Source organism: Apium graveolens, chromosome 10 (assembly GCF_009905375.1).
Source record: "Apium graveolens cultivar Ventura chromosome 10, ASM990537v1, whole genome shotgun sequence".
In the NCBI taxonomy this organism is placed as follows: domain Eukaryota; kingdom Viridiplantae; phylum Streptophyta; class Magnoliopsida; order Apiales; family Apiaceae; genus Apium; species Apium graveolens.
Window position 1 is genome coordinate 236,214,923 of NC_133656.1, and position 19,111 is coordinate 236,234,033.

The 19,111-nt window shown below is 35.7% G+C and overlaps 4 protein-coding genes across 5 annotated transcripts; 3 read left to right on the forward strand and 1 right to left on the reverse strand.

The window, feature by feature from the left end:
* Window positions 1-1,103: 1,103 nt before the first annotated feature.
* On the reverse strand, window positions 1,104-5,319 carry LOC141692091 (uncharacterized). The gene is made up of 4 exons (XM_074496830.1): window positions 4,242-5,319; window positions 2,267-4,138; window positions 1,923-2,053; window positions 1,104-1,817 (listed from the first exon to the last, which is right to left on the reverse strand). Exons 1-4 carry the CDS (start codon window positions 5,317-5,319, stop codon window positions 1,104-1,106), a joined length of 3,795 nt encoding a protein of 1,264 aa, XP_074352931.1.
* A 1,616-nt stretch (window positions 5,320-6,935) lies between these two features.
* On the forward strand, window positions 6,936-12,789 carry LOC141693370 (putative lipase YDR444W). Of its 2 annotated transcripts, none has more exons than XM_074498451.1 (10): window positions 6,936-7,429; window positions 8,289-8,356; window positions 9,148-9,218; window positions 9,403-9,639; window positions 10,519-10,679; window positions 10,803-10,858; window positions 11,451-11,503; window positions 11,581-11,713; window positions 12,039-12,136; window positions 12,333-12,789. In XM_074498451.1, exons 1-10 carry the CDS (start codon window positions 7,143-7,145, stop codon window positions 12,402-12,404), a joined length of 1,236 nt encoding a protein of 411 aa, XP_074354552.1. In that variant the 5' UTR covers window positions 6,936-7,142; the 3' UTR covers window positions 12,405-12,789. The 2 variants fall into 2 exon arrangements, with proteins under 2 accessions (XP_074354552.1, XP_074354553.1); XM_074498452.1 differs by having other exon boundaries at window positions 6,941-7,429; window positions 11,599-11,713.
* Window positions 12,790-14,232: 1,443 nt separating this feature from the next.
* Window positions 14,233-15,515, forward strand: LOC141692825 (EPIDERMAL PATTERNING FACTOR-like protein 2). The gene is made up of 3 exons (XM_074497768.1): window positions 14,233-14,652; window positions 14,748-14,782; window positions 14,918-15,515. The coding sequence occupies exons 1-3, from the start codon at window positions 14,553-14,555 to the stop codon at window positions 15,191-15,193; spliced, it is 411 nt and encodes a 136-aa protein (XP_074353869.1). The 5' UTR covers window positions 14,233-14,552; the 3' UTR covers window positions 15,194-15,515.
* Window positions 15,516-17,030: 1,515 nt separating this feature from the next.
* LOC141689119 (LOB domain-containing protein 23-like) lies at window positions 17,031-17,823 on the forward strand. The gene is made up of 2 exons (XM_074493300.1): window positions 17,031-17,288; window positions 17,463-17,823. Exons 1-2 carry the CDS (start codon window positions 17,136-17,138, stop codon window positions 17,790-17,792), a joined length of 483 nt encoding a protein of 160 aa, XP_074349401.1. The 5' UTR covers window positions 17,031-17,135; the 3' UTR covers window positions 17,793-17,823.
* The last annotated feature ends 1,288 nt before the right edge of the window (window positions 17,824-19,111 follow it).

Sequence of the window (19,111 nt, forward strand, 5' to 3'; positions counted from 1 at the left end):
TTGTTTGGTCTGGTTTATACTTTTTTTTTGACAAAAAGCTGGGATATTATTATTGATGTAAGTCCAAATGAATACAATGAAGGATCGAACTAGGAACATTACTCCTGTCGAACTTACGACCTGACAAATAATATGATTCCCTAGCCAATTGGTGGGCAACCATATTAGTAGACCGTTTAACAAAGGACAAACTAATATTGTTTAAACGTTGTAGAATACAACGGCAATCTTCAATGATCGAGTCAAAATACGACCGCATTGGAGTCGTACTCCTGATCGCCTGTACCATTGCAAGGCAATCTGATTCCACAGCAGCGTCGTGCCAACCTCTGTCATCCATCCAACTGAGTGCCTCCTTGAAGGTCATGGCTTCAGCTACGATCGGTGCAACCAAGCTCGGCTGGAACTTTGTTGTAGCTTCAATAAGATCACCCTTAGAGTCTCTGGCCACTAAACCGAAACCAATACCATTCCGATCCTCAAAAACTGCTGCATCAACGGAAACCTTGACTTTGTTTGGCTGGGGCTTAACCCAAATGGTTGCTCCATCTCCTTCATAGTGAGGCTGGAGAGGAGTAGTAAAGAACCTTCCTTGGGTTGTTTTTCATTGTGCAAGGTACTGCTTTGCTGCTGCAACCGTTCTATTGATCTTCGTAGTTTTTTGATTCCAGACCAGGTCGTTCCTTGAGCGCCACAAGGCCCAACATAAAGTGACAACTTCTCCATAGTTGCTGCTAGGGATCGTGTCAAACAAGAGTGATAACCAGGACTTGAAGCAGCCATCCTCTTGGATTTAAATCCCTGGAAGTAGAACAGACCAACACTGTTGTGCATAAGAACAAGAAACTAAGCAATGCATAATAAATTCGACCTGAGTTTGGCAGGTTGGACATATATTTTAAACTGAAACTCGTTTCAGCTGGAGCTGAGTTAACGTTGGAAGACAGTCCGATAAAGCCCTCCAAACCAGATTTAAAACCTTAGGTGGAGCTCAAATATTCCACAAGGTTTTCCACATCTTACCATTATCTACCGTATGCTCAGAATTTCTTTGTAACTGAAGAAGCTTGTACGCAGATTTTATCGAATAAATACCTGAGCTTTCAGGGCTCCAATAAGCTATCTTTCTGGTTCGAATTAGAGATCGGGACAGCTAGCACACAGTTTTGATCTCTCTCATTGAGCACATCAGCCACCACTTCCAAATCCCATTCTTTCGCACCAACTTTCATGAGAGAAGCAACTACCTGATTCTGCAGAGGTTGAATATTAGACGTAATAAAAGGGTTCACCTCTGTTAGTAACCATGGTTGGCCAAGTATCTGAATGTGCTGGCCATCACCAACTCGCCATCTAGAACCATCAAGTAAGAGTTGTTTTGCCTCTAATAAACTCCGCCAAATGAAGCTGGGGTTATGGCCTAATTCAGCTTGAAAGACATCAACAGTGGCAAAATACTTGGCCTTATAGAGTCTAGCAACCAAGCCAGTTGGGTTTGTGATCAATCTCCACAATTGTTTGCCCAACATCGCGATATTAAAATCACGAAAGTGTCTAAATCCCATTCCACCTGCGTTTTTGTCTCTTGCCAATATGTCCCAACTCATCCAGTGTAAGCTGGAGCTATTTGCTTTACCCGAATTCCACCAAAAATTCGCTAAACATTGCTCAATATTCCTTGTAATTTCCAGCGGCAATAGAAAGACATTCATCGCATATGTTGGCAGTGTTTGAGCAACATGCTTAACCAAAATCTCTTTGCCAGACCTCGAGATAAAATTGCCATCCCAGGTTCTTATTTTCGCGTTCACCTTGTCCTTCAAGTACCCCAACAGAGCAGATTTATTTTTGCCAATAATGTTAGGTAGCCCAAGGTAGGTTGAGTGCTCATTCGCTTCTTGAATTTACAAAATTTGACCCACAAACTCCCTGTTATACTGCAAGACGTTAGAACTGTAGAACACCGTGGACTTGGACTTATTCACTTGCTGCCCAGTAGCCCGTTCATAAATTTCTAGCAGATCACGCATCCTTAATGCTTCCTCCGGGTTTGCTTTACAAAATAAATATGAATCATCAGCAAAGAGCATATGGCTGATAACAGGTGCTTTTCTGCAGATTTTAACTCCAGTGATCCATTTCTTTGCCTCATACTATCTTAAAATCGCCGACAACCCTTCGGTACATATGATGAAAAGATAGGGTGACAGAGGGTCACCCTGTCTAAGTCCTCGAGATGGCTTAATTGGCTGCAGTTCATAGTTACCATGGCTGATTGTATAGGCAACCGTGGTTACACATTTGAGGACAAGATAAACCCACCATTGCGAAAACCCCATTTTCAGAAGAATAGCACGCAAAAACTCCCACTCTATACGGTCATATGCCTTACTAATATCGAGTTTCAAGGCCATATATCCGTCTTTCCCGGTTCTTTTCCCTTTTAGGTAGTGCATGATTTCGTAAGAGATCATAACGTTATCAGAAATAAGTCTATTAGGGATGAATGCACTTTGAGTTTCTGTCACCACATGATCGAGTAATCCCTTCATTCGATTTGCCATGACCTTGGTGATAATTTTCATGAGAACATTGCAAAGAGCTATTGGCCTTAAGTCACCAACCACCGTAAGGTTTTTCTTTTTCGGAATTAAGATGATGTTAGTGTCATTCAGCCCATCTATTAAATCACCTGTGACAAAGAAATGTTTTACCATCTTGTATACATCCTCCCCACCAATGTGCCAATGCTTCTGAAAAAATGCCGGGGTCATCCCATCAGGCCCCGGGGCTTTGTCAGGATGCATTTGAAAAATAGCAAATCTCACTTCCTCGCGTGTCACATCTTTGGTCAGCTCACTATTGTGTTCATGATCCAGGGTCTGAGATACACAATCCACGACCTCCCCGTAATCCACCTGTGCAGTTGTAAACAGATTCGAATAAAAGGACTGTATAAGGTTTTCTAGACCATTTTTCCAGTCAAGCCATTCACCAGAACCATCTTTGAGTTTAGTAATTCGATTTGTCCTTTGTCTTTTATTGCAGGCTGCATGGAAGTACTTTGTATTTTTGTCACCAGCGTTAAGCCACAATTGCTTAGACCGTTGGCGCCAAAAGATTTCCTTCTGGTCAAGGATTAGATACAGCTGGTGTTTCGTGTCTTTGTACTCCTGCAACGGCTGGGCATCCCTTCTTCTACGTAGTTGTTTTAACTTTTGATGACATTCACGAATTCTTTTGTTAAATCCACCCGTTATTTTTTTTCCCCAGTCTCCTAAGTTCTCTGCACAACGTTGGATTTTTTGCTGAATATTCAACCCAACATTGTCTTCCCAATTGTCTTGAACTATAATACTACACAGTGGCTCAGTCAGCCACGCATTTTCAAATCGAAAAAATCTCCGTTTTTTCCTTGAACTCCTGCGAACCAAATCAAGAAAGATCGCACTGTGATCCGATGAAGAGCCTTCTAAATTATACAACTTAGCATCCGGGAATAACTGAAGCCAGGACTCTGTGGCTAGTGCTCGATCCAAGCGAATCTCTATCCAGGCATCCGTGTTTCTACCTCTTTCCCACGTAAACTTATGACCATATAACTCTAAGTCTGTTAGACCAGCTTCCATCACAGTTTCATTAAAACCCTCTAATAACCACTGAGGGTAAGGAGCTCCACCTCTCTTATCAGATTGAGACAAGATGTTGTTCATGTCCCCAATGGTGCACCATGATAAATTGGAGTCACGAGAAAGATTTTTCAGAAGTTCCCAAGTCCTTCTTCTCTTACTTCTGTCCGGTTCGCCATAAAACCCAGTTAAACGCCAAGTGTGTACTCCATTTTCTGAAATGGCTATATCTATATGGTTGTCCGATATACTAAGTAAATCCACTTGGTCCTGATCTTTCCACAGCATAGCTAAACCCCCACTTCTGCCTTTCGCCTCCACCGCGATCATACCCTGAAACCCAATGCGAGATCTTACCCATTCCATCTTCTCCATATTACTCAACGTTTTACATAAGAACACAAAAGCAGGCCTTTGCTGACGAATAACGTCCTGAAGGAACTGTAATTTCCAAGGTGGCCCTAAACCTTGGCAGTTCCAACTGATAAGACTCATGAGGAGTGGCGGGCCTGCAATGCAGTACCCGCTAAAAACAAGTTTTTTTGGTTCTCTGGATCTTCATGTGCAGCCTCGATCATGTCTTCTTCTTGTGGGCTTCCAATTATTTTACACTTGGGCCCATAGTTTCCTGGGCCAACCTCCTCCTTTTCAGGTCTGTAATTAAAATTTCATTATTATCCATATTAGTCTCATCCGTGATTGTTTTCTCTTGATACAACAATAATTGGTTTTTTGAATTATCCTGTATCCCTCCTTTCGCTCCATTAACCTCGGTTACAGTTGGCAGTTCCACCTCAATCCCTGATTTCACGCTCACACTGATTACGTCTGCACCATTTACGGCCACAGAATTATCCTTTCCTTTCTCTGCCTCATCAATCACCGGAGTTGTACCACCGGAGCGCAGCCACTTACTTCCCATGGTGTAAGAACGGCGTTTCGGATCTGCACGCATCCAAGTCCCATATGGCTTCTCAACTGTGTCTCCTTGAGTTTCAAAAAGCTTGTCACAAAATCTGTCACTATGGCCGATTAAACCACAGATGAAACAAAAAGTTGGCACTGCTTCATACTTAAACCTTACCCAGCACCATTCTGTTGCGTTCTTTCTTAATCTCATTCGTCTCTTTAATGGAACATCCAATGGAATTGACACACGGACTCGAAAGTAATCTCTCCAGACCCCAACGAAGTTGTTTGTATCTGATTCCACAAACCTGCCTATGTAGTTACCAATATCTGTAACAACCCTCTGAGACATAAAACCGGCTCCCAAGTCATGAAGTTGCACCCATATTTCGAGGTTGTTTATGCACATTGTTCTGGGATCCATACCATCCTTTAATCTTTCAAACACTAAATGAAAATGCCCGAAAGTCCAAGGGCTTCCATCACAAACTCTTTTGATGTCAATTTCATGGTAAAATTGAAATAAAAAGCGATTTGAGTCCAACTGTTTCACGTACATTCCTTTACCCGGACGCCACAAGGACGCCATCTTATGTTGCATAGCATGAAAGTCGATAGATGAATCAGTTAGAAACTTCCCTACCAGACACCATTTCGTATCTATTTCACTATGAATCGTTGAATCTTCCTCATAGGATATTCCTCCATGATCCTCATCCTCCATCGAGAATTTTGCAAAGCTTTCTTCCATCTCTGAAATTGCACGTTCTTGTCTGGCCATCTTCCTCTTTAATGAAAAGATTGTTTACAAATGAAACTACTAATCTTCAAACGGAAAAACTAATCATGAACGAGAGAACATTCTTACCATGTCAAAGGACAAGACTTTTCAATGCACACAACGTAAATGTTAATGTACAATAACATGGGCTAATTGTTTTTTAACCATTTTTGGTCTGGTTTATACTTAATTGTGGGCTTGTATGTTATAAATGGTATTAGAGTTTTACCCGATCGAAAATGTCAAAAATGCAGAGGTAATACCGAGTTCTGAAAGTGTGTTTATGAGTACATCGACCCTATAAGAAATTAAGAACATCGAAAATGATAAGGGATAAAAATAAGAGTGTTTGAATAACTTATATATGTAAGTCGACAACTGATATGTTTTTTCAGACTGATATTTGTGATGAATTGTAAGCTTCATTATAAATATAGCTGTGACTTCGATATTATATATTTAAATTTTAAAATATAATCAATTATTATAGTTAATCTTGTTGAAATATAGTTCAACAAATTTTTGATAATTGTTGTTTTATATTATTTTAGCTAAAATTTTAACCAATAAGACCATTTCTAAAAATTTCGCCAATGATCTCCTAAAGCTAAATTTTGAGGAGGATGGAAAAAAACAAATTCCAGCAATCTCCCCAAACTTATTCAAACAAATGTTTAAGAGTCCCCCTCGCCCTCTTCACATTTAAGAATTAAGAGTAACTCTAAGGAACTCCTTACATTTTTTCTATAAATAATATTATTAAATTACCTCTTAAACATTTAAGAGCTAAAATTTAATTTATCTCCAACAATCCTCTATAAACTTATTCCCTTTTTATTTATCTAAAATTAATTACATATAAAAGTAACTAAAATCTTTCAAATTGAATGCATGGGAATGAGTGAAATAATATAATAATGATTGAGTCGGGGTTATTGGCTCCTCAACAATGAGGATGCTTTTAGGATCCTAAAATAATAGAGAGTTGCAAGGAGTATGTTGAAGCTAAGTTTGAACTTTATTTCCTCAAAATTTGACTAAGGAGCCTCATTTAACATAGTTGGAGTTACTCTAAGAGTCTCCCTTCTATCCCTATTCAATTTTTAATTAATATAAATCACATTCTTTCAACTATTTATCAATTTCTTATTTCTTTTTTACAATATTATAAGTATATTTAATAATAAAAATTTATCTTAAGAGGTATAATAGAGATGTTGTTGGAGATGGTCACTAAATTTTGTATCTTAAATTATCGTGAAGCAATTTATTATATGATTTTTAGCAAAAAAATTAAGAGTCTCTGGAAATTACTCTGACAGCGGAGAGATTTTCTCAAGCCAAATTTTTTTACATAACCCAAAGGTTTAATCAATTTCATCGACTCCACTCATATTGTGAAATAATCATGGTACAATAATTATCAATGCAATTATGTTTTTGTTTTATAGAATTTAAATATAATACCACATCAAAAATTAAACTCTTATTTACAAACCATTTAAAAATTTATTTCCTTGCAGGTGTTTTGGACTAACAAAGTCAAAAAAAGGATCTAGAAACAAAGGAAAGCGTACAAGTCGCAGTCGACACCCAAAAACACAGCCAACGCGAGTACCGGTCAAACCTTTGGACTTTAATCCTCTTTCTAGTTTCAGTTTGATGAATAAACAAACAGCCCACATGCCCACCTAAACACTTCTATACATACATGTTCTGTCCGTATATATATATTATATATATATACACACTCTCATCTCTGCTTTCCATTTTCATCAACCAAACACAAACACACAAAAAACATAACTTACAATTACAACAACATGTGTCAGATGGAGTTGAACAAGAGTTCAGAGGAGATGAGTTCTTCATCACAAGTACATCATAATAACAACCATGATGATAAAAAGATTAAAAAGAATAAGAGATTTATGGGTTCAAAAATAGGGTGTTTTGGAATAACAAGAAGAAGAGATGATTATGGTCATTCTACTTTGGAACAAGCTGATGGTGATGGGAATCTTGACATGGAATCTGCTTCTAATTTTGGTGCGGGTCGGGTTTCTGACCCGACCCATCTTGTTGTTACTGTTAATGGTATCATTGGCAGGTCAGTTTAGCCTTACTAAGTATTAAACATTTTTCATTCTTGCATGATTATTTGTTTTTTTACTATAATTGAGAAGTTGCTAAATTTGATCTTTATATTTTGTTAGGTTATCTTGTTATTAATGTAGTCATCAACTGAAACTAAAAGTGATTAAACTGAAATGATAGCGATATTGTGGAAGTAGCAAGTACTATTTTTAGAAGTGATGGTGTTAATTAAATTCGGTTTGGTAAGGGTATTAAACTGTTTAGCTATTTAGTAGAAAATGTGATGTTAAATTGTTTAGTAGCTGTTTAGTACAAAATGTGAGTTACCCATAATTAACGGCAGTTGGCTTGATTCGCGATATGTTCTTATTCTTTATGACGATTAATATGACATTGTTTGCTTTTGTTGTCTAGTTACTTGTAAAATATCAAGCAGCCTCCTTCATTGAACTCCGCATGTCTATGTGACCTACCTACACATAAGTAGTTTTAAAAAAATGTCCTCTTTAAGTATTTAGTTACGTTCTTAAGAGAATTATGTGATTTACTTGCGTCTTTATATATGTCAACCGCAATTCTATAAGATATCCACAGACTAGTTTCCGGAAATTGACTGAAAGTCGCTTTACGATTATTGGGTCAAGAAATTTTAGTTGAAATATTTCCAGCTTTGTCTGTAAATGCATTATAAGAACTTGTGTACTTTCATTTTCGGGTGGGGAGAGTATGGATGATCTCTTCAATTCAAATTATTGAACTCCACCAAAGGTTTCCTAATTTGTTAATATTTTGTCTCGCATCAATACACTTTTACTGCATATACCTTTCTATTTAAGCTGTATACATGTATATATAATATTTTATATTTGCAGTGCTCAAAATTGGAGATATGCAGCAAAGCAGTTTTTAAAGAGATACCCCCATGATGTTATTGTGCACTGTAAGTTTTATATCGATTCACCATTCATTTTTATGTCTTTTCCATGATTTGCTGATTAAAGTGTTATAGGTTATGGATAACCTTTTTTCTTATTAGTTCATGAACAATAGAAAAAGAAATTACAATGGTGATAATGTATCTCATAGTTGCATTAGTGTTGCTCTTAGATTCAACCAATATCATCTTAAGAGAACATATATAGATGATCAACCAAATTCTGAGTGATCAAAATGGAAGCAAGTAGAAGAAGCCATGGGGCAGCTCATGCTTCTTGGCACTAAAATGCTTGGAAATGAAGAAACTAAATTTGAGTAAAAATTGTTGAGTATCGAAGTTTGTAATTTATGAGATTAGAAGTGGAGGTAAGCATATGCTATGGTAGAAACAATGTAACGTATCTTTTGTACAAATGCACGGGTTGGCCTAACTTTGCACTTCCTGATCGTAGTGTGATGGAGAAATCCATTTTGATAGGATGAAATAGATAAAGGTAAATAATATAGCTTATATAAAGAAAGAAATTTGTCCTGGGTAACATAGCCTAGAGCATGATGATGATTCATGCATGGACAAGTAATTGTAGCAGAAGGTGTTGCTCATATATTCAGCATGACCCTAACTTGGCCGTGAGATTGGTTTTTCAGCTCTGCCACACTAGGTTGGGATATATAGTGCTGTGGGTCATTACATTTAATTTACAGTTCCTGTATGTTCTGTGGACTGTAAGCTATGATTTTTATGCCACACTAGCTTCAGTTACTAAGTTATACCGTTTCGACTGCTCTATGCAGGCAGTGAATCTAATTATTCAATGTTAACATTTGATGGTGTTGATGTGATGGGGAGCAGATTAGCAGATGAGGTTTGTAATGGCATCTATATCAAATTTATAAAATTTCACTCTTTCTTGCATAAAGGCTGTTTTGTCTCTTAGTTTGTTTCGTCTCCTGAGAGTTGATTGATATGTCTATGCATTTATTTTAAATTGTATTTTGAATTCTTCTTCCACGACATAGAGATAGAAGCTAAATAATCTTTCCTCTCAGGTGTTATCTGTCGTAGAACGCCATCCTGGTCTTCAGAAAATTTCTTTTATAGGTCACTCACTTGGTGGCCTAATATCAAGATATGCTATTGCTAAGCTTTATACAGAGGAAAGATTCGAGGAAACCGGTGATCCTTCATTCAAGGAACATGAAGTTAAAGGAAAAATTGCTGGATTAGAACCCATGAATTTCATAACCTCTGCATCACCACACCTCGGTTGCAGAGGGCATAGACAGGTAATCAATTTGTGCACTTCTTGCTCATCTTTTTAATCTTTTCCTGATACCACCTTGAATGAACTTAAGGAAGCAATATATATGTTATTATAGTTCCCGACTTCTATTAGGTAAAGTGTACATTTAGATTTAGTGGAAGCTCGTATACTCCTGGACAACATTGTTGAGACGTATGCTAATATTTGCAATGCCAGATTTGACAGTTTATAAACATCGGATTTTTAAATTAAATTAGGGTTAAGTATCAAATTTACCACTATATAACTAGCAAAATTTCAGATTTACCATCGATTTATTCGGGGTCTCAAATTGGCCATTTTTCACACAAAATTGTTAATTTTCGGCGATAAAAAGTGGCCAATTCGAGACCCTGAATTTGTCGGTGGTAAATGTGAAACTTTGCTAATTATATAGTGGTCAACTTGATAATTGACCCAATTAAATTAACATGTTGATGGATATGCACAAATGTTCTAGATTAATCATACTTTTGACTGTCAAGAAAACAATCTTGGTGAAATATAAAGGAAAAATTGCAGGGACGTTTATGTATTTTCCTTGGTCACAGGATATGGTCCTCTTACTCAGCAAAGAAAATTAGGCGCGACCCTAGTTGATCTTAATTATGGGAAATCTTTACAAAATTTAGAATGCTAAATACATTTTCTAGCTTTCTGTACCATTTTGATTTATAATGCTTAACTAATTTTTTGTTATTTTTGACTGGTTATGCATAGCAACAAGCAAGTGTGTTGTTAGGCAGTACCATAAATTGTTGCGTGCTTTTTCTTTTTGTCTATGACAATTTTTCATAAAACATTGCCAGCTTCATGATTTGTGGCTCCTGTTGCTTATGTTCTTTGGGCTTTACAAATGCAGATTCCTTTGTTTGGCGGAATTCTTGCCATGGAGAAAGCAGCAGCACGTATATCTTGGCTTTTGGGGAGAACCGGGAAGCACCTGTTTTTGACTGATGCCTATGATGGGAAACCTCCTCTTCTGCTTCAGATGGCGGATGACTGTGAAGATCTTAAATTCATGTGAGCTCTCATGAACTAAGTGAAACGTGAATTTGTTCTGCAAACGATTATGTTTTGGTCAGTCATGCTTTTAGTCTGTCTGCAATTTTTCCACTTAATATCACATTGTTGTTGTTTGTCCAGATCAGCTTTGCGGTCCTTCAAGCGTCGGGTGGCCTATGCAAATGCACGTTTTGACCGTATCCTTTTATACATTATTGGATTTCTAACAGTTCATTTTTCAGCAGATATTATAAGGCTTATTTTAAAACATTATATCTCACCATCACATGCTATAATACTATGAATTAATAACTGTATATAGTTAATCTTTTGTTCTCATCTATTACTCTGCATCATAATACAGGTAGTGATACAAAAATATGATTACATAGTATGATATCCATCCTAATCTATCTTAGGAGGCAGATTTGTCGAACCTTTAGCTGTTCACATGGGTAATATGTTTATAGAAAAGAAAATTAGCCTGTCTATCAAGACATTACTTTCTTTGTGTGACTGTGTCGTCATACAGTGTGCAGATTTAAATCTATACTAGCTAGCTGCAAGCTGATAGAGGAACTGTTCACTGGAAATATGTGTCTCTGGAAATGGCCATGGGTAGAAGTTAATTATTCAATCCTCATTTAAGTATTTAACCTTATGTTTCTACCATATTTATATACCATGCTTCCTAGTTGTGGTGTGTTTGATATAATTGTTACAGTAGGCAGACTATCAGGTACACAATCGATACCAAAACTCTTTTGTCCACTTAACATTTTTTAATAGATATTGTAGGATGGAGTACTTCATCTCTGAGGCATCGAAATGAACTACCAAGGGTAAGAATTAAACATTTTGAAAAGATTTGTATTAAAATATAATTGGCTACCTCTCCTTAGCATGTTGATATTTACAGTTGTTATTTTGGGTTCAGCATCACAAATTTCCAAGAAACAATAAATATCCTCACGTTATAAACGAAGAGACAGCTAGAGCTGACAATTCTTGCAAAGCCCAGCCCAATGAATACAATTCTGATGACATGGAAGGTTGGTTTGTTACCTAGCTTATTCTAATTAGTTAACTATATATAAATAAAAAATGTGTTTAGTTGAAGTCACCAAATTTCATGTATCAATTGTCAGTTTCAGCCTTTCAGCTAGCAATATAATTAGACAAAAACATTTATATCATAATGCAAGAAATATATGGTACTTTATCAAATCATGCTTCAGTAACCTTTGAAACACCTTCCTTATGCTAAATAATTATGTTCTTAATTTTTCAAGCCCTCGACTCTTAGATGAAGTTAACTGTTGATGCTAAATTTCCCACACTTAACGTCCTCTTCATTGTGTACTATTACATTTTCAGAGACAATGATTAAAGGTCTAAACAAAGTAAGCTGGGAAAGGGTGGATGTTAGCTTTAAAGGAAGTAGGCAAAGACTTCTTGCACACAGTACGATTCAGGCAAGTAATTTCTTATAATTACATTTGAATTTCATCAACTGGTTTAAACATATAATGTAATTTTTCATGCTTATATATATTAAGAGAATGCACTATATAGTGAATAAGGTATTGCCATTGCATTTGCATATGAAACAAAGTACAGATAAATGCCATTACTACAGCACTAAATGTGATCCTTCATTTTCATTTTCAGGTGAAATCACCCTTTGTTAATTCTGACGGAGCTGATGTAATTCAACATATGCTCGACAATTTTTCATTGTAAGAGCTGCACAATTTTTCTTAAGCTAATTTACTGCCCACACTCGGAAATTCATTCAAAGGTGCATGCACGTAAGCTTCCAAAATTTTGCCACCATAACACGGACATTATTTACACTGGAAATGTAGGAATGAGTTATTTATAGCGGTTACTTATAATTATCGGGGACATTGTATTGCAATTGTTCAAGATCCCCCACTTGTATATTATTTGATAAGTTTGTTGTAAGATTATAATAGGTCAGACAGTATAAAGAAGGCACAGTAAAGAGTTCAGATCTCCTAGCACATTTGATAGGTCTCTCTCACCTGATGTAATATATCGTTATATCTTCTTTGTAACCAGTTAAGGTTCAATTTGCATGAATAAGATGATGTTTGCATTGATACATGGCCTGTAATTTGTTCAGTCTATCTGTATACAAGACAATTTCTGGCCTTTAGTTACTGATAATAATATCCTGACAGTTACAATACGTTGAAGGTGTGGTTTCGCAAGCATTTTTTTTTGTGAACAAACTTTAAAAATCTAGCTAGTAAGTTTTTTATTGTATTAGATTAAGCCTGTGTTAATTCAGAACAGATGTTGCAAATGCATGGCATCTGGTGTTCTATTATGCGTGTATTAAGATAAAATAAAAGGAAGGCAACTCATAATCCAATGAGAAACACAAGAATTAAGGTTAAGATCTGCGGATATTTTACCCTTACGGATCCTACCGGGTGTGACATACCGCGTATGTTTGGTTTGATTTGTTTCACTCCAGCTCTACAAAGTCTGTGCCAATAAATAATTTCCTTGCAAGATTTTGATTGAAGAGATGGGCAAACCAAACAGATAACTGTGACACTACTTTGCCTGGAGTGGGCACAAATAATAGACACAATAAAATAAGTCTATAATTTCCCTTTTAAGCCAATAATAGCATCACTCCAATGTCACAAAACTAAACAAATAAGGATCAGAGTATCCTCATTCAGCCAGTTCAGATTGCCCATTACCTCAATTCCTAGAATTTAGTAACCTACCACAAATGGTGTTCCTAGGGAAATAGGTGAACTGTTTGCATAATTCTAGTAGTAAAAGTGTAATTTTATTGCGTGTATAAAAAGATATAATAAAAATGCTCAGCTGTTGTTGCTCACATTCCCAAATCAAAAGGTTACAAACTAGTCCATAAAGCACTGTGCCCATAGGCAGGGGACAAAAAGATTTTCAATGCATGGACAGTGATAACCCACACCTGTAATTCACTTGTCCTTTTTTATTTGTCACTTCATATTTTTTTTTCTCTACAGTTGTTTTGGTATCTTTCTCTTATGCTTTACTTTTAGAGGTGCAGGAGTAACACTGTATATGTAGATGTCATGTAAATGTACCCACACGGAGGTAGTAGATCTGTTGATTGATTGATTGATTGCATCATTATGACCTTAACTTTTGTTACTGATTCCCAGAACACTTTTCACTTTGGCCTAAGATTACAGTTTGTTGTTTCATGACCTGATTAGTTTCACCATCTGTTGTTAGGTGTTCAGTGATAAAAACAACGACAACGATCTTTAAGTGTCTGCTTGTTATCGAACTATGTAGTAAGTAGTAACAATCAAGTGTCTATTTGTTATCGAATAATGCAGTAACAGTCAAGTTACCGAACGATGTAGTAACAGTCAAGTGTCTGCTTGTTATCGATTATCGTAACGGATTTAGTTTAACTAATGTTATTCAGTTTTACATACAGAACTGCATTTAATCACCTCAAGGGAGGAGTACATTATAAATGTACAGTGCACACAATTGTCTAGATGTACTATTACTGTTGTTTTGGTTGGAGTATTGTTTGGTTCACTACTCCAGTCCTTTATTTGAGTTGTTACTATTATACAACAGTGTAAAGATATTGGTTGAAGACCACTCTTCTTGATATATTCTGGGGCTCTTATAACTAGGCAGAAGTCATTCAAGGATACTTTTTCTTACATTAAGTTCCTTTCTTTTCTCATTCAAGTCCCATCATTCATACATGAACATGAGAACATTTTCAAGTTCTTTTAAACCCTTTATGTAGATAAACATACACCCTTTGTTCACCAGTCCAAAACCTTACTTTTCCATCTTTTGCAGCAACTTTCTCTGTTTCTATTGATTAAAATGGTTTACATTCTCAGATGTCACAACAATGGGAATTTAATCATTTTCTTCATCTTTTTCTCAGTTTCAAGCTTGACCCATCTCAATTTCATGGCTCAAGGTTAGTAAGTTGTAATTATAAAAAATTTCAATAATACTATTTGCTATCTTATTGTCTTTAATTCAAATTTTTCTTTTTTTTACTGCAATTTTCAGGTAGAGTGATGCACAACCATATTGATGTTGCTCAGGTGAGTTTGTATATTATAAGTTCTATTTTCTTGTTTCTTGTATTAACTAGACTAGAGTCTGGGGAGGGTAGGTTGTACGATGTTTCTTGTATTAACCGCGACAAAATCTTAGTAACAAACTGTGTGTATGTGCAGAAGGTCTACATTCGACAGACCGGAGTTTTGTTGACAAGAAACTTGATAGGGTCAAGGCCACCAAGATGTGAGAGTAAATGTAAAAATTGTGGACATTGCAGGGCAGTTCAAGTTCCAGTTGCACCATTACAGAAAAAAGTTCAGCAAGAAACAATTGGCATAACAAGCCACCACATATATGCTTCTGCAGCTTATTATTCCAGAGGAAATGATATCTCAAATTACAAGCCCATGTGTTGGAAATGTCAGTGTGGAGATTCATTCTACAACCCTTAACTCATGTAATATTTGGTTCCAAAATTTTGATCTTGTGCTGAGTAGAAAATAAAGATTCTTCAACTGTTTATATCTGTCATGTATTTATTTGACTCAAATTGTAGTTCTATGCTTCACTTTGTAAATTTTGAGCATTTCTCTTATCTTTTGGAGATTTTTATAATGCAACTATTGTGCATAGCATTGAGGCTTATTGTTGTTAGTAATGGTTCATTCTGCTTTGCATGACCAAAGACCAGATTGTTTTTCAGTCCCATGTTTTTTCTAGGGAAGTGTAAGATTCAACCCCCCTACAAAAATATCTAATCCCCTATTATTTTTACTTTTGCTACATATTCCTATTTCCTAGCTTGTGATGTGCACTAATTGGACATTCGTGTATATACTCTCCTCATATTTGCTTTCCACAAAATTCAAACTCTCGAGATTTTGTAAGTGAGCTGTTATACTTTTTTATTTGTTCGATAAAATTTGAACTCTCGAGATTTTGTAAATGAAGTGGTATGCCCTCGTATTTGCTTCTGACAAGATTTGAACTCTCGAGATTTTGTAAGTGAGATGGTATACTCTTTTATTTGTTCGATAAAATTTGAATTCTCGAGATTTTGTAAATGAAGGAGTATGCCCTCGTATTTGCTTCCGACAAGATTCGAACTCCGGAGTAAAGTATGGTGAGGCTACCATACTTGTTTTTTTTCATGATAGGTGAGGCTGGACCCATGATCATGTGGAGGCAGAGAGGGCAGAAGGGGGCAGGGGGACTCATTCAATATTTGCAGACTTGCAGAAATGCTCCAGGCGACTCCATATATGACCCAGTGTCTCGTCTTTTGTCAATGGTTTTCGATAATTATTCATTCGAGTCTCCTACTTTTATATTCATTTTATAGAGTGTAGGAGACAAATATTTTGAAAATAAATAAATTATATAATCATTCAATGATATTTATTTGGGCTTTTTTGAAAATTATCCAAGTGTAAAAATATTTTTGTAAAAATACTGTCATTTTTAAAAAATTACAAACATATTTTTTAATTTGCAAAAATATTATTTTTTATTTTTTTTTATAAAAAATACGGTTTTTGGCAACCGGAATCAACTGCACAAGTTTCTATAAGTACATGCAACTCCATTCAACTAGTTGCATATTTGTTTGATTTTGGTTGATTCCGTATTTTTACAAAAAAAAACAACAGAAGATAATAAAATCGCAAAAAATATTTAAAAAAGTTAATATTTTTGATAATTTCTCTATTTATTTTTGTATATATACAGACTGTATTATATTATTTTATAGAGGTAGAATCAAATGTCGTGGTCCTTGTGAAAATGCAATGGCGGACATGCTTAAAGAAATATATTTATGTAATTGTTTATTAACTTTAAAAAAAGAATTTATAATATAAAATAATATAAAATAGTTCTAAGAAATTACAGGGCCCTAAATAGTAACTTAAATAATTTGTTAATTTGATACATGAAAAATACTCAACTAATTATGAACTATAATATCTCTTGTAATTGAACTCATTTTATAAAGTCTATAGTCGCTAGTGCACCAACACGGAAAACAAATATTATAATTTTATTGACGCATATATAATTTAAAAATATTTCTGAATCCATTTTGAGAACAAGAAAACAAATATGAACATGGAAATAAATTTTAAATTTCCAACAAACCTATAACACACAAGATTATGTAAATCAGTCTCAAGATTATACAAAATTTGTACCAATCAATCCACAATTAACAGATCATTAGTACTGGTAACTTACCTTAATCAACCACACCATTCAAAAAAATAAACTAGCTGTTAGTTTTGAAAATCTTGATGAAGAGCAACTATATATACAATCAAGATTTTCATAATCTTCTTCTCCATATTACAATCTTTGCTAATAGATTTTAGTAATCTAATTAATAAATCACTGATCAATATGAATCCAGGTCGTTGTGCAGCTTGCAAGTATCTAAGAAGAAGATGTCCCAGGGATTGTATTTTCTCTCCATATTTCCCTCCCACCAATCCTCATAGATTCTCTTGTGTTCATAGAATCTTCGGTGCTAGCAATGTCGGAAAAATGCTTCAGGTAGCGTATAAGAGCAGTGCTACGTGCCCAAAATTGGTTATTACTAATATTAATTGCGGATTTTAATTCCCGGATGAAAAATATTTCATTCTGAGTATTATATACTAGTTTCATTTTGCAATGATTTTATTTAAGCACTTGATTTTTTTAAATGATCAGATTTTTTTGTTACAGCAATTGCCGGTTCATTTAAGAACAGAGGCTGCAGAAACGTTGTATTACGAGGCACAATGCAGAATCGAGAATCCGGTGTATGGATGTGTAGGAATCATAACACAGCTGCATGAGCAGATAAATGACGCGGAGAAGGAATTAGCTAGAGCACAAGCTCAGATAGCTGTTCATCGACACGATCCTCATCTGCAGCCTAAGCAGCAGCAGCAGGAGGAATTTCAAGTTGAAGCATCTGAACCTGCAGCTATCACCGACTCGTCGTGGCTTGAGCAAAATGAATTTGATAGTTCGGCCTTATTGAGCCCTCTTGATTCGACTTGGTTTCTCTAGAACTAAGCAGAAGTTATCTATTACCTCTGTTTACTTTATGTTTCTGCATGAAATATTTGTTCTATTTATTTCTTGAAAGAATATTGCATAATAAATTGAGATTATGGCCTATACCTTTTTTATGCTTTTTCATTCATGACTCTATATGATGGGGGTGTTAATGACTAATTAAGTTAAATCAGGGTGTTGATCATTTAGTAAATTGCAGATGAAACATTAAGAAGGATGTTTATGAGATAATTGCATCAATTTAATACAATGGTGTTCATGTATGAAGTTTACAACTTCTCAGGTGTCATTAAACCCTATAGATCAGTAATGTTTAAATGACTTTGAGGCATTGTTCAGGTCTAGCTACCACAGACATAAAAAAAACTGAAGAGCACGAATTAATCCCGATTCACGACGATGTCGCTAAATGCAAACTCAAAATCAAAACAAATCATGTTCTATCAGTAGCAAAAACACAACTGTGTACCAACCTGCATCTACCGCCAGACTTTCAATTAACCATGAACGTTCGAGAGTATCCTGACTCCTGAGCCACAAAGTTTCCCCTACCCAACTCATTTCCGGAAAGTGCAGCACCTTTCTGTTTCCCCCTTTTGCATTGACTTGTACATTCAGACATTGTAAACCAGACCTAGTAGCTTTCGGCATGTACTATACTATTTCTTGTAATTGCTTTGCACTAGACTGAGAAGAAAGTCGATGAATATGTGCTCATACTCAGGCAGTTCCCCATTAGAAGCTTGCATTTGATTACCAGGAAAGTAATATATGTCAATGAAATAACAATCCCCTGTTCTGGGAACTCAAACAAGTAACAAGATTAATTTAAACCGAATATGTGTCAGAAGAAACAGCAGGAAAAAGCCGCGACAACTATGTCCACTACACGAGATACTCTCAAGTCCTAATAGCATCACACACAGAAGAAAAACTCTGAGCCGCAGGATACAAGTGTTTTATTATGAATAACTGTGGCAAATGCTGCTGACATAGTACATATGTAGTTTTAACATGTAGACTATAGTTATTTATCGTAAGAGTTCCCAGCCAGTTACATAAGATTAAATAACAGACCTGGATGATGCTATTTTCTACAGAACTTGAAAGTGATCAATGCACAGACTATCATAGATACACATACAGGGGACTCTACAAACTTGATCACACAGATATATAAATCTCGGGGATTAATAAGCACACGTGAAGAATTGATATATACTGAAATATCATCAGAGTGTTCATCAAAACAATACGAAAAATAAATTCAGTTAAAGGGCCAATTGCATTAGTTTATCTCGTGCATAACA